This window comes from Meleagris gallopavo, chromosome 1, assembly GCF_000146605.3.
Source record: "Meleagris gallopavo isolate NT-WF06-2002-E0010 breed Aviagen turkey brand Nicholas breeding stock chromosome 1, Turkey_5.1, whole genome shotgun sequence".
NCBI classification, from domain to species: Eukaryota; Metazoa; Chordata; class Aves; order Galliformes; family Phasianidae; genus Meleagris; species Meleagris gallopavo.
The window spans coordinates 138,387,968-138,403,808 of NC_015011.2; the positions used below are offsets into that span (position 1 = coordinate 138,387,968).

The 15,841-nt window shown below is 35.4% G+C and overlaps 1 protein-coding gene across 1 annotated transcript in view; it reads right to left on the reverse strand.

Moving 5' to 3' along the window:
* TPP2 (tripeptidyl peptidase 2) overlaps nucleotides 1–15,841 on the reverse strand; it is a 34,263-nt gene that overhangs the window by 15,138 nt on the left and 3,284 nt on the right. Inside the window, exons 2-12 of the mRNA XM_031557703.1 lie at nucleotides 14,627–14,817; nucleotides 14,454–14,530; nucleotides 13,297–13,403; nucleotides 12,366–12,520; nucleotides 11,244–11,360; nucleotides 9,628–9,728; nucleotides 8,335–8,431; nucleotides 7,940–8,077; nucleotides 6,350–6,594; nucleotides 6,073–6,151; nucleotides 4,119–4,157 (exon numbers count right to left, since the gene is read on the reverse strand). Of these exons, the coding sequence (XP_031413563.1) occupies nucleotides 4,119–4,157; nucleotides 6,073–6,151; nucleotides 6,350–6,594; nucleotides 7,940–8,077; nucleotides 8,335–8,431; nucleotides 9,628–9,728; nucleotides 11,244–11,360; nucleotides 12,366–12,520; nucleotides 13,297–13,403; nucleotides 14,454–14,530; nucleotides 14,627–14,817 (1,346 nt within the window). The remainder of the gene's footprint in view (nucleotides 1–4,118; nucleotides 4,158–6,072; nucleotides 6,152–6,349; nucleotides 6,595–7,939; nucleotides 8,078–8,334; nucleotides 8,432–9,627; nucleotides 9,729–11,243; nucleotides 11,361–12,365; nucleotides 12,521–13,296; nucleotides 13,404–14,453; nucleotides 14,531–14,626; nucleotides 14,818–15,841) is intronic.

A 15,841-nucleotide genomic window follows, 5' to 3' on the forward strand; every position in this document is an offset into this window, starting at 1 on the left:
GTTACCAGAACATCCAAGAATGACAATGTTATTGCCTTTACAGAAACTCTCATTGGAGATTAAAGGAGAAAAGAAGGTAGCTCTTCATGAATCACATGTGTTGGAAGAGACTCAAGAGATCATAAAGAGTTCAACCCCCTGCTAAAGCAGCTTCCCTACAACAGGTCACACAAGAGCTACAAACTGAATGGCAGCAAACAAGAATATTATATATTGAAAGGATTACTTCAAGGCAACATACAAATTAATGAGAAAGCTGCCCTTTGTTTATCCTCTAAAAAACTTAAGCAGTATTAAAAACTTTGGAAGTATACATGGTATGCACTTTGGTCAGTATACTCTGTACAATTTGGTAAGCCTCAGATGGTTTACTTTTAACTTGAACTATAGCTTGTATATATACAACACGTACAATGCCCTCACAAGACCTATATTAATAGTTAACAATTATTTAAGTATTTTCATTTATACTTATGTTTCAACATCTGGAACTTTATATGGAAATTCCATAAAAAATATTATTTTCACTTCAAGGTTTTCCACAGCATAACTAAAACCTCCTTGAAGAAAATCATCTTTGGTCTTATTTTCTATTTAATAAATGCCATGCACATGCACGTCTACATACATACATTTGATGTGTCTAAGGAATTTGTATCTACTTTAAGATTCAGATAATTTGTATACCATTGTTTTTATGGCAATCATTTTGTTTAACTGAAAATGAAACTCACGAGCCAGACTTATACAAATTGGGCAGGCACACACTTCATTGTATTATTGAAAGCCTCCTGGATAGACAAGGATAATGTTTAAAGCTGAAAGGAAGTAATCTGACACATTTACTCTTACGATTCACTTAAGGATTGTATTTATAATGCTTCTACTATTATTTGTTAATAACTGCATAGGAAATAATGGCAAGCGAGGGAGAAATGCACGAATTCTCTACCTCTCAGGCAGGCAAGGAGAGGGAGATGATTGTCCCCCTCTACTCTGCCCTTGTAAGGCCCTGTCTGGAGTACTGCATCCAGGCCTGGGGATCTACAGCATAAGAGGGATGCATAGTTGTTTTTGAGTGGGTCCAAAAGAGGACCACAAATGTGATCAGAGGGCTGGAACACCTCTCCTATGAATAAAGGCCAAGGAAGCTGAGCTTGTCCAGCCTGGAGAAGAGAAAGCTCCAGGAAGACTTCACTGAGGCCTGCAGAAGAGATCAGGAAAGACTCTTTATTTGGGACTGAAATGACAGGACAAGGCATCCAGTTTTACAGTTAAATAAATAAATAAATGGAGATATAGATCAGATGTAAGGGGGAAAAAAAAAAATTATTTCCTCAGAGAGTGGTAATGAACTGGAACAAGTTGCCCAGACAAGCTGCAGATGCCCCATCCATGGAAATGTTCAAGGTCTGGCTGGATGAGGTCCTGGCCAGCCTGATCCAGTGGGAAGAGTCCCTGGCACTTGACTTAGAATCAGATGACATTAAGCTCTCCTCCAACCCAAATCGCTTTGTACACTGCTGTTTAAAATCTGCATTATGTAAAGTAACAAAATTGTTTCTTACAAACCAGATGCTAGTGCCGCTTCCATTCTATATTAAAAACAAAAGCTGGAGACAAGTTAAAAGTCAGATTATAACCGTATAACAAAAGGTAGTTTCTGAAAGAAGGAATGTATATAAAACCAAATTTTTCATTGTTATTATTTTTTCAACATGGCTGTTTAGCATGTGCTTACACACTGCAAACCAAGGATAAATCAGTTTCAGTGCCAATGCAACATGGTTCTCTCTACTTCAATGGAAATTGAGAGTTCCAAGTAAAACATCACTGAATTCTGAACTTTATGCTTATCAAGAGATCAGTAGTCAGAGAGAAAGAGAAAGGGGTTTTTTTTGTTTTTGTTTTTAAGGTCTAGATATACTGAAGACAGGAAGACATTTCATAAAAACCCATGCCTAAGGGCTTTTATTTTTGTGTTCAGATAAAATTAAGTTCCATGGCACTGCTTTTGAAGCAGAAAATTAGGGATTAGGTGAATGCTTCTGGGCTACACTTCCAGTAAGATAAAGACTCTTGCTTATACTGTGGAAAGAGCCTACTGTCTTTTTGTCCAGTTACAAAAGAATTAACTGCCTTCTCTGGAAAAGGCAGGGTGCTATTTCCTGGCACAGCCTCAAGCTGCTTTCATACAAAATAAAATAAAGACTGTTTCTGCAAGAAACAGTCATCCTGTATTACTGGCAGTGTTGAGCATACAGGGGCAAGCTAACATTGCCCTTCTCCATACCTCCTCTCTACCCAACCACTCCCCCCTACCAAAAAAAAAAAAACAAACAATACACAAAGCATGCAAAAAAAAAAAATCTGTAGACTAGTCACTAGTATCAAAACAAATTTATCCATACAACTAAAACAAACACTGCTAATCCTATAAATTGGACTGGACTTACCTCTGCAAAAAATAAAATAAAAATCTACATATGCCCTTTTGACTGACCAGGCTACAAAAGAAATACGGTAACAAGTTTTTGAGCATGGGAAAAAAATATATATCTGCACTACATGGAGACTCAGAGTGACAGAGCAGCGTAAACATATGAAACTTGCCCAGAAGGATGTCCACAGACCTGAAAAAGCTGTTCATTAATAAAGCTATTGTGTATCAATGCAGTGAAATACAGTGAGTTTCATGTATCTACTGTTAGTGTGCAGATGCATCTTGTAAATAACAGGAAGTACCCAGAAAAGGAACAGCTTTCATTTTGGCTTGGGCACATATACTGCTCAGGTATGGACACAAATCTGTTTTAAAAGAAAAGGAAAAAAAAATAAAAATAACGTGCAACCTTGAGTTTGTTTTGTTAAATTACATGACGATTGGAGATTAACTCCATTATTACTTAATCTACTTAATAAGGATTTTATATCCTATCCACTGGAAATCATGCATTCAGAAGGATTTTTAAAACACCTTTCCAAAAAGCGATCTGCATAATTTTCAGTCAAATTATGAAAATAAAATTGCAGCAAGTTAATTAAATTAAAATCTTTCTGAAGTCTAATTACACGCAGTTATAACACCAATACCAAATTAAATTAGCAGGGCTAGTTACCAGCTCGCTTAAAGAAACCAACCAAAAAATTCCAAAACAAGCAGATTACTGCCATCAGCTGTAGTATCCACAACTCTCATGCCCTATTTCTAATAAGAATCCTAACTAATTTGGATGCTGTTCCAGAAAACAGTACCTTGAAAACAAAGGAATGAAAATAGCCTTATAGCTTCAGAAGAACAAAACAAGAAATAAAGATAATCACAACCTCTCCCCACAAACAGCAACCCTACAGAAGTAACATTAAAACAGATCTTATTTAAAAAAAAAAAAAGACAAGTCTCAATCTCTGTCTGCTGAGAGACCACCATCGAAAGTATGAGAAAGTGTAAGACTAAACCTCACTGTTAGTCACTTGCTTTGTCCCACTCCCCAAAATGCATCTTATATGCGCTACATATTCTTCTCTCTCCCCTCAATTCCACTACCTCCTACACCTACATACTGTATGTACTCCTGCCTATAGCAACTTATATTTGAATAACTGAATAAATATATTTGAATTAAGATACTTCTCAATCAAGGTCATCCTCACTAACAAAAGCTGCTTTTTAGGATATATATATATATTTTTTTACAACTGTAACAAAGCCCTTATAAGCAGACAGTTGTTCTGGTATGCAGTCTGGTATCCAATACTATGTAAAGTGTAGGTTTGTATTCAATTCCTTATCTGCAGGCAGAACACAATGGGTAGAAACACTTGCCACAGAAAATCTTCACTACAAACACTGAAGTTGCCTGTGTATCTCACAGAAATTTACAGACCACTAATCACATGCATTTTTATGGCACTTATTGCAGAAATATTCAGATGCTCACATGCCTCTCAGTTACAATGAGATGCATTTACAGTGCCGAAGCAAATAACCCAGGACTAAAGAGGTAGATGAGGGAGACAAATTAAAATTCAACACTGGCAGACAAATTCTTTAAGTCATATGCAAAAAGACTTATATAGATATATAGATATCTTTGTCAAAAACTAACATTCAGTACCTTTTTAAATTTTCCTTGTCGCTTTGCTGCAGACTGCCCCTGGGAGTTAGAATAACATACTGTAAGAAAACATGCACACACCACACAGGATGGAGACACCTTCTCTACAATTATGGTTATATTTTCAACCTACTTATTTTTAAACTGTTAGAGAGTCACATCTATGACCAAACATGCTCTTAAAGCATGCTCTTTCATTTTAAAATTAATAAAACAGTACATTGTTGTATGTAGTTCTTTATTCCTGTAAGACAAGCAAGTGTTGTTAACCACTTAGCTTACATTAATGACATTACAGAAATTCATTTTCCAAAGCATAGATTTGAGGTTTTAACTGTTTAGTGGCATTGTTCCATTTCCTAGGAAACGTACAGAAGTAAGACATTTCCCTAAAATCGCACCCCACTTGCTGAACTAGAGATAACTCCCCTGATTACTCATTTTTTTGTTTGCTATTACATACTGAAATCCACTAAAGGCAATGGAAATAAGTTGATATTATTTGATATCATCATTTCTTCAGTGAAATACAAACATTTAAGCCTTAGAACATGACACACAACAGGCCTCAGCTGGAATTTCTCTGAATGTTAAGCTCTTACGTATTCTTCACCATCAAGAAATGAAATTCAACAGGCAATACCTATTACCTCCTACTTCCCAGCCCAGAAATCCTTGCATATAATCACTTAATCTAGTTATAAAATAAGAACTAGAACCAACAGTTCAAGAAAATGCAGAATTCAGGTTGAGTCAAGTATACTACACTGTTACAATGGATTTATCATGGATTTCAAGGAAGTATGCTTGCAAATTTGTAGGAACCACAAAGATATCTAAGCCTTTGTATTTTAAAGAGCTTAGCTACTTTTTTTTTCCTACCCCTCATTCATTCATTGGCAGATATTATCCAACTTGTAGTTACACATGAGATTAATACGTGCAATTTTCTTCAGAAGTTCTACCAGCAACACATTAGATTGAATGGACTACACCTGTCTACTCAACAAGATCTAAATGTATGTGTCAACCTCCACACAGAGACTTACTTTCTTTAAAAAAAGTACTGTAGTTCTAAGTTGATCAGTCAGATTTAGCGATATATAAACATGGATTACTTCTAAATACTAACCATCAATCACCAGCACTGCTCAAAGTTTATTATTCTCTTTGCCAACTATTTAAAAATACTTGAATAGCTAAAGGAATCACAAGATACACAGACGAGTGATCTGGTCACTTGTAAGCACTGCTGCACTATAGATTCATTCAAGTTAGCAAGTAGCTTTTATAGGATACTACAACACGAGCAAAAATACCACATTGCTTTTTTTCCCCACCACAACAGAGAGATCTTATGTCATTCTGTTGGAGCATACAGTCATATTAGTGGTTGACAACATCAGTCTGCAGCAGGTAAAAATATCTGCTTAAGTATTTGGGACAACAAAACGCCTTCTCTGTAAAAATAACACGCAGGTGTTAAAGAAGGACTTAGATTTTTTTTCAGCAAACTGTATGCATGCAAGGAAGAGTATAGTTGTTTACCAGAGAACCAACATGCACAAAACACATACGCACATAGTTTTCATTCAAAAAATGACACAACATAAGGCATTTTAACAAAGTCATTTTCATAGGCTGCCACACACACACACACACACACACACAAAAAAAAAAAAGCAGTTGCCTCTAGAAATAAGGATTCAGAATCCAGGAATTAGAATTCAAGATTCAGAAGACGTAATTACACTTGAAATGTTAAGAGGATAATAAAATTAAGAAGCTACTTTGACTTTATAATGAAACAACTGCTTCAAAAATGCGTTATGTCACTTGAGGTGGTGGTCCTCACAGTACTAAAACCATAACATACAATGTGTTTCCTTAGCATGCCATTTACCCACTTCAGAAATTTCCAAAAAAGAAGCTATCATCCATTACAGATACTCACAGCTTTCTTTCCAAGTTCTGTTTTAGACAGTGTAAGAGCTCCTGCAAGATAACATCCTGGTCCTGCTCCTTTTGGTATTCTATTCAAAGAAGGAAGACTCAGCGTTAGAACTAGGTTCAGTAACGTTCTGTTTGGACTACAATAATTTGAACAGCGTGAGAAAAATATAAGAATACCAAGCATAAACAGGTAGACACTATCAAACAAAGCATGATTTTATTTAGGTGTAGAGGTGGTGGTTAGACGTAACTGAGAAAACAGGACTTCAGAAACTTACTTGTCATCAGGCAGAGATGTAACAAAGAATGGCTGGCTGTGTTTTGGTGGTAATGTCAAACTGTTGGATTTCTTCTTTCCTAAGAGAGCAAGACTATGGTTTTCATAAATATCTAAGCTCAAGGTACTAGACAACCTGTGTGAAACAATAAATGGAAGGTCTTTGATGCGATCCAGCTCACTGTTCTGTTCATGACGAATTTGTAACCGAATAGTGTAATCTCCTTTTTCCAGTTTCACAGAATACTGAAAGAAAGAAGCACTTGTAAATGTCAAGATTAAATACTTCACAGTATTTAACAGCTAACCACATTTTTGATCAACTGAAAATAATTAATCATTTTAAGACCACAAAATAGGCTGACATAATTCATTCCCATTCTAACACTGATTAACTGCTCAAACAGAAATCAGACTTCTTGTTAAATGTGCAGTCCAAAACCTCTGGCAGGTTTGCCTTAATAAGCATTCTGTTTACTACGCAACTTCGGGTGTTCAGTGGTTAAGATCACAGTACATCTTCTACTGTTCTATCAGTTTCACACTGCAGAGTTTAAGGTTGCGCTTTAAAGAACTGGCAACTCTTTGACCTGGTTGTACAAAGCTTTCTATACCTGCCATTAGGAATAGGCGGATGACATTTATTTACAAAGCAAAGAAAAAAAACAACATTAATTTTTAGTTATGAAAATGTTCTTCAATTTTTACTAACTTAAAGAGGCACCACAAAGATATTCTGAGTAGCAGTATGGTAAGTTCGCTGTAGGATGTTTCTGGTGCTTTTGCTATAATCCAAAAAGTTAGTCCTGAGGGGGGTTAATTAAGAACTACCCTTCTCCCAGGACTCTCTTTCTTCTGGATTAGAATCATGCTTCCCATTGATATAACTACCTGGATTAGAAAATTTTGAATTGCTTTGGAATTGTTCTATGATGCAGAACATCAGAAATGCAGTGTGGTGGTGCACCAGGTGCAAGTCACAGACTACTTTGGTACTTTTCAAGACACGCTTCAAAAGTTACCTTTCATATGCTTCAAGAATAATCAATCCTTCCTTTGAAACTCATTTGAAAGACAGCAACAGAAAATAACTGAGTTTTAGCATTTAGAAGGCTGCTTAAAGACAAACAGCATAGATGACAGTCTTCATGAATGAAACAGCATTGAGCTGTCAGACTATAGAAAAAAACAATATATGCTTTTCACATAAAAGTTTATGGTATCATCTTCGTAAAACAAAGAAGAAGTCACTGAAGGCAAGAGAGCTTCAGTTCATCTCTTGAGAAGCCCCATCAAAAAAAGCAAGAGATCATGAGTTAACTGCTTTTTGTAGAAATAAAACATACCAGAGCTCTTTTCTTGTAAAAGTGAATCAAACTCACGGAAACAAATCTGTCAGTTATTATTTTTTTCATTCAAATATATTACCACTAAAAGGTATGACTATACTTTTTCCTCATCTCTTCACAAGATGACATTATGCCTATGCATCAGGATCTGTTAGGAGTTAACAGCATGCACGGAAGGGGAAAAAGTCCAAGTTTCATAGTGTGCAGTAAATAGAAGATATAATAAACATAGTACTCTGTACCTGGTGTGGATAGGCATCTCCTGACCCCATTTGTCTTTTGTTTTGGTCAAAAATAATCCACAGTTGGCTATCAAATTCAGATTCATATAGTAATTCACAGAGAAGTGGGCAGCTTGGAGTTACTTCTCCACTCTTAGGCTATTAAAAGAAAGTTCAAAACATTTCAGCCACTGTTGAATAAAGCAAGTATAATTCTTACACATGTTCAAAAAAAAAAAAATTGACCTGAAGCCATTTGAAAACACAGCAACTCCTAAACAGAACCAGATTAGAATTTTGAAAGTTGAGAATCTAAAACACTTGTTTCTGACAGAAAGGTAAAGTTAAAACTTGTTTTTTAAAAAACAGGCTATATTTATCAATGACTTCCAAAAAACAACAAGCATAAACTCTACCTGGTGGAAGTTGTAGGTCAAAATCATCTCATACAGTTGACGGTTATTTGGTAAAATATCTCTGGATCCCAAAGGTTTTATTTTTGCACTCACTGGTCTGCAGTTAAAATGAAAACAAACAAAGAAGGCACTGCTAAGAAACACATATCTGCTGCCAAAGCTTGTATTCTTTAAGCAGAAACATACTCTGAAGCACATCTGAATACAATACTAAAATTTTCTGTTGAAATGAATGATGGTTCAAGAAGAATGTTTAGCAGTGTTACGGACACTGGCAAAACAAGAACTCAGCAAGCACATCTAAGCTCAAAACTAGAAGTCATTAAAAAAAAAAGGGGAAACAAAAGAATTTATTGTTAGGAAAAAATTAAGTTGCCTTACTTCTCATCTGTGCTTCAACCAGCACTTTTATTCACAGACTGGTTACTGGCAATAGTAACTAGAGGGCAGACTACACAGTTGAAACTGTTCGCTATAGAAATTTATGTTAGAAGAAAATTTGTAAGAGACATTGGAGTAATACCACAAAGGAAGAATTTTAATGCATAGTGTCTATGTAAAACCCAGAAGCATAAACTCTCAGAGTCCAAGACTACCACTACACGGTCCAGAAAATGGAAAATATCAGATTATTGACCATTGTCTGGCCTAAACCTTAAAAGTACTGCTTAAAGTGTATGACATCTCTTTCCCCTCCTGGAACTACCAATGTTAGTGACTGCTGCATTGATTAGTAATTTTTTCTCCACATCAGCATGTGTCAAACAGACACAACCGACAACAGAAGAAATACAACTTCCCACACAAAACAGTACCAGATTCTACAGTAAAACATTTCCAACCAAGCAAAAGAGAGAAAATAATGTTTCCAGGCGAAAATTAGATAGGATCTGAGGCAGCTGCTTCAAAGAAAAAACAAACAAACAAAAAAAGGTGGCACCAAATAACTCAGTAGAATTTATTTCTTTAGATATTAAAATGCCTTTTTATCTCTGCCTCCTTTGGAAGCACTGAGAAGTTTTTGTATTTTTTTTTTCCTCCTCTCAAATTTAGATTAAGAAAAATTTATATGGAAGAAGTCATAATAATTGTCCAATTCTGTCAAAGCTAAAAGGAACTAAAAAATAAGATGCTAACAAACTTAACAGGATTTCTAAATTCACGCCTCCAAACACCCTTAAAGTTTTACAAGAATACTTCTGTTACCCTAGACTTCACTGTTCATTTCTGACCATTTTAGACACATACTAGTAGTTCTCTCACTTTTGCAATACAGCTCCTCAGAAACAGTACCTGAGAGTTTGAATCCAGCTTTTCAGGTTTATGCACGGAGCAATATCCTCATACTTCAACATGGACTGAACATCAAACCGTACAATTCCTTCTGAAGCATGCTAAAGAGAGAATACATAACAATTATGCTTCTATGCATTTGTAACATCAGACTTGGACCATCTGATTTATCCCTCATAAATGTAACAGCTATAACTATCCACACTAGAAGTAATACTGTGAGTTTCAAAGCATCACAAGCTTATCTCTATTTGAAGAAGGCAGACATACTGGGACTTGAAACAACAACAACAAAAAACTACAACAAAAGCAAGAAAAGTTACTGATACGGCCAGAAGTCTTATATTTATTTTTCCAAGACTATCCACTATTAACAATTTATGGAATTCGTACAGAACTCTATAAGTCACACAGGGCATATGCTTTCTATGAATATGTAATTCAATAAATGCAAGCATTTTTCATTTAGAATCTTAAATCAAGTATTTTATAGTGTTTCTGCATAGGATTGTTATTTACAGAATAGTTTATGTTAACAAAAAAGAAAACACTACACACAAAATTTAGCGATGGTTAAAGTGATTTTGGAAGTCTGCTTTTTCTAGCAGTATTTCATGACAAAGCCACGACTATATCAGCTTTATTAAAATATATTTTATTAAATTTTAAAATGTTCAAGAAAGGGTAAAAATGTATTCTCTCATTTTTAACTCCTCACTTTTCAGTTCATCTGACACCACTGGTGTGGCACTTCATTAGAGGCTGCCATGCACAACACCAACGCTTCTTCCACCTGCCTTAGTGATTCAAGACCTGGTTCCTTAGCACAACACCCTTTCCTTTTTCCCCCAGGTTAATCAACTCTTAGAGCCTGAATGCATTCAACTGCAATTTGTTGTGGCTTCAGCTTTCTTAGCTGAAAAAAAAAAAAGAAAAAAAAGGAGGAGTAAGGAGAAATCAGTATGGTACTGCTTCCTGCAGAACCATCTCAGCTCTTGAAAAGGAGCTGGCAAAAATCAAGCCAAGGTAGGTTGCACAGGACAGCAAAGAACACTGTAGCAAAGTACTGTACATAAGATACTAATGTTTTCAGTAACTTCCCAGTTCTTTGGTATCACAGAGCCTCAGCAGTCATGATGCTGCCCATCCATCATGCCTTCAACTGACCTAAACAACAAATCTCAAACCAAAATCACCACATCTCAACAAAAGACTGAACAGAATAAAGTAAATATTAATGACATTTTATTCTGAAAATGCTATTTGGAGTATTGCATTTCAGTAATTGTGGCCCTGCAAAGTTTCTTCACACAAAAACTCGCAATAGTTACAGTGTGAACCTTTCAATATGCCCTTTCTACTGGTGTCTTTTTTTTTCCTGCTCATTTTTCCCTCATTGATTCATAATGGAAGGCATAGAAAATTCAAATCTAATGGTATTTGTGCAGGATTAAGCTCCTATTTACCTATTTTTAAAGGAAAACACAAATATCTCAGGTATAACCACGTTTTTAGTCTGCTTGAGTACAGAAAAGAACAGAGAAGACTTTTTTTTTTTAATCTGAGATGACAGAGAACTTCAGAATGATTCTGGATAAACAGCTTGGAAGACTTACCATGTTTAGCTGAGGAGTAGCACAAAGTACACCATGAAAAGAAACTGTGTAATTAATGCTAACGTCGCTAAGGCTTGCCCACCACCGAGCAACACAAAATTCAATTGTTTTTCCAGCCTGAATAATAAAAATGCAAAATTAGACACAAACTCTCATCTTCTCTTTCTATTCAGCCCTACCTTTCTCACTCCAAAGCCAAAAAAAACAAAGGGGGAATATAGCTTATTAATAACATATAATTATAGGGATTATAAGTGTATATTAAAGTATACCCTTAAAATGTCCAGTTTACTCCAATCATATTATTTTGTATGGTAGCAAATAAGACACTACACTTGATTCCCATCAAAACAAAGTGTGCCACAGGTATACACTAGAAAAAAAAACTACAGCTTATAAGCACTACATATTCCTTTCTCACTCTTTCAAATTAAACAGACAGGGTAGTTTATAGAAGACATTAATGTGTATCAGAGAATAAGATAGTGCTCTCTACCTCAAGAAGACATGAAGCTTGGGAGGTTTTTTGTTGGTACTGTTTTTTGGCTTGCTTTTTTTTTTTTTTTAAACTAACATGACAAAACATACAATCAAACCATGTATCTTACTGCCCCCACTTGACATTTTCACACAGTGCAGGACTGAGCAGCATAGAAATCATAACCTCTAGTAGGCAGGGAAAACTTGATTAGTGAACTCATTCGCACACCTGAATATCCTGGTTCTGTTTTAGACTCTTGAACTAGAATTAACCAAAGTAAGTACAATTGTAAGCCAGTCAGTATTACTTGGCTTCAACATCGAAAAGATTTCTCAGATTATCACATTAAGCATTAAAAGCAAAATGTGCTGAACTAAATCTATTCAACAAGCTTAGTCCTTGTTTGAAAGGGAAACAAATCAGTCTATAAATAAGTACTAATAAATTGATGAAGCTATCTGAGACCTTTCCAAAGCGAGTAAAAGGTTTCATTCACTACTATAAGAAATAGGTGATTTATTTGGGTTGGGTTTTTTATTTTCTTCTTCCCCTTAAAAAAGGGAAAACAAAACACAAAAACCCAAGATCAGCAACAGCAAAAACCCAATGTTCTCTTTCTTCTATCCCCCAGCATAACTTACTAAGACGGGAAATGCTTCAGTCACTGATCCTTTTTCTGGTAAGGACAGAAATTTGTAGAACTCATGACTTCTATATGCTTTCTGTTTCACTAGCTGAACAGCATGAAGCACAAACTTGGCAGTCACATCAGAGGAACATGAACATATTGTTACTTCTAGACAAAAGAAGAAACAAAGTTTAGTTACAACAATGAAGAATTTTAGACAGGAAATGGAGATAAAACAGAAGAAAACCATTTTCACAAAACAATCACAATTTTTAAAAGATCAGGCCCATATGTGAACAATGCCTATATATCAGTTATTTGTTAAGACCTCGTCAGATTAAGAAAAACTAAGCAGGTTCAGAGATCAAATAAGAAACGTTACTCAACTGTATGGTAAAAACTAATAGGACAGTACACATTATATATCTGTACAGTATAGATTACTGCTGAATTTCAAATCAAGAGTCTTATCCATAAACTTCAGTACATATGAAAGATTTTTATTTATTAATATCACGTATGTAGAAGAGGAATTCTCCCTTTAGGATTACAAGCTTCTTGCCCATCATATTCAAGTCATCATTCAAAGCCATGCCTACGAATGTTAAAAATTATACACAATTCAGACAATAATATTTTTCTATAAGTACGGGATATGCCTCCAGTAATGGGCCATCATTTCAGATTCTATTTGCTAGTTTCTAGAAGACATAATCAGTATTTCACTACAACAGAAGCCATAAGATAAGCCCCTCCAAAAAAACAAAAAAAAAAAAAGAAATCACTCTTATAAGAGCCTAGAATCAAATGAACATCATACATATTCATGGATCAAATGCTTAAATTCTTACTCAGGCAGAAAAAAAGAGGAATGATTTCAGAACAACTTGGTCAAGTTTGATAGATGTGATTTGTTATTTAATTAATATGCTCATTTTTCTTACCAGCCCACGTAGCTCCCTGGGGAACATCAATGAAGTGCCTTCGGATTTGGCCAGGTTTAAAATGAACATCTGTATACGCAAGGTCATAGCTTGATGATTCATCTACTCTGTACACCAAAAAGCAAATACAAGTAGTAATGGAACAAGCTGTGAAATTTTTTTTAAAGACATTTTAAAATACAGAAATGATCTCCAAAAAGAGTATAATGAAGATACTCAGTCCTCAGCACCAGAAGTATTTTGATTTGCAGATTTGCTGCTACTTGATATGACAGAAATAGTCACAAAAATAAGCAGACTTTAACCAAAATGGATTTATGAAGGTGAAAAATGGAACCTGAGTTCAATGTTAGATGTTAGACTCTGAAATTGTTACTGACACTTACAGATCTCCAGAATTAGAATGGACCCACAGTGGCCATTGAGTCTAACTCCTGGTGCCCCACAGGACCCCCTAAATTCAAACCATATGTCTGAAAGTGTTATCCAAACACTCCTTGAACTCTGCCAGCACGAGGCCTTGACCACTACTCTGGTGAGCTTGTTCCACTGCCTGATCACCATGTGGTGAAGAAACTTTTCCAAACACCCAGACTGGTCCTCCCCTGACACAGCTTCATGCAATTCCTTTGAGTCCTGTCACTGTCACCAGAGAAAGAGGTCAGTGGCTGCCCCTCTGCTCCCTGTACAAGGAAGCTAACAATATTAACTCTGTAAATTCTCTGTACTGAAGTTGAGAAGGAATTCTATTCCAAATTCCATCTGCCAAATAACACCCACTGCCCTTAAGGACACGTGGCACATCAGCTAGAAGTGGGGAAAAAAAAAACAAACAACCTTCAGCTGATCTACATTTAAAAATAAATTGATATGTTGTTCAAGAAATCTGAAGTCATCTGCATTCTGATGGAAGAGAAAAGCTCTGCCATTATGGTCAAGAATATTCTTGTGTTTTGGCTTCCAGCACGAAGATGAAAAACAAAAGCTATTGCAGTATAAGTCTGTTGCAAGAATCTTTTCAGAGCTCTGCTCCCCTATCAGTGCTAGCTCAAGAGCTCCCAGAGAAAGAAGGTGAAATAAATATGACAACACAAGTAAACTGAGCATATGAAATGTTAAAAAAAAAAAAAAATCTAATTCAGTTTGAGTTTACTGACCTTGTTGGTATAACAACAGTTATTGGAACTCTGAAGAGTGGGCCTGCATTAGGCATTGCTGTATCATACCCACAAACCTGACAAAATAAAATATAGCTGCTTATGATCTTTGATCAAAATGAAATTATAGAAGACAATGTTGAACTTGAACTAGAATACTGATTCTTTAATACCTCTGTATAATGTACTCCTTCTCTCAGGCCACGAGGATCCACACGAACATTAATGTGTCGACACTGGTTCATAAGCTCTAAATGACTAGGACACTGGACCCATGGTGCATTTGAAGTTAAAGCTAAATGAAGCTGAAGAGATATCCTTTCAGTGTTTTCTGTCAACAACAAAATCAATACCAGATTATGAACTCACATTCCACTGTAACACAGAATTTGTCATCTCAATAAAACATTGTAGGAACCAATTCCTTAGAGTCCCCTGAAGTCAGATTCTCCACAAAAGGACACTGTTCTATATGACCTCTTTTAACTTGAGAAATCAGCAAAACAACAACATATAATACAATAAAGCCTATATCTAACTTCAATTTTTTTTAAGCACATAAAACAGGCAAACATAAAAGAGGCAAAGGTAACGTAGCTATCAATCCTTCAGTTGCCCATAACATAAGCCTGGAAGCAGGTAAAAATATTTTCATATAGATGCAGAGTCTTATCTAATGCACATACATAAAGAAAAAGCTAACCTCACAGACTGAAGTTTTCCTAATCACCAGATCACATTATAGAGTAACCTAAGTGAAGGCTTATGTTTATTGAAAAAAATTACTATCAGAATCTAAACATCTGCCTTTGACTTTGTTGGCCAACGTAACAAAATAGGAGGCATTGTTTTTCAGAGCAGCCTTTTTTCTGAATACAACGTAGTCCATTTCTTAGTGATGTGAATATGCGGTATTTTATTAATAAATACTAAATAATGAAATAATAAATTAAATAATAAAGTACTATTTTATTAATAAAATACAGCAGAGTAAACCAGTCTATGAAGAGAAGTTGTGAAACATACTTTCATTGGCTCTAGTTACTCACAGTAGTCCATAAGCATCTACAACCTGTATCAATTCCTATATTACCTTTAGGCATATTCATACTTAACTACTCAATAGAACTCATTTGAAGAAATCTTCCATTTTTTCCCAGCTTAGATAAAATCCAAACCTAGAATTTGTGGTCTCTAAATACCCACAGATTAGTTTCCCATTGAAGTTTTTCTCTATTTAGAATAGCCTACATTCTTTGTCAAGAGTTATCTGCAACAAATCCCTAGAAAATCTACAATTTCTTGAGATATTAAAGATGTTTGATGATTTTCTATTTTTTCCTGGGAGCCACAACTTCACTTTAAAGTTGTTTAGAGCAAAAGGAAGC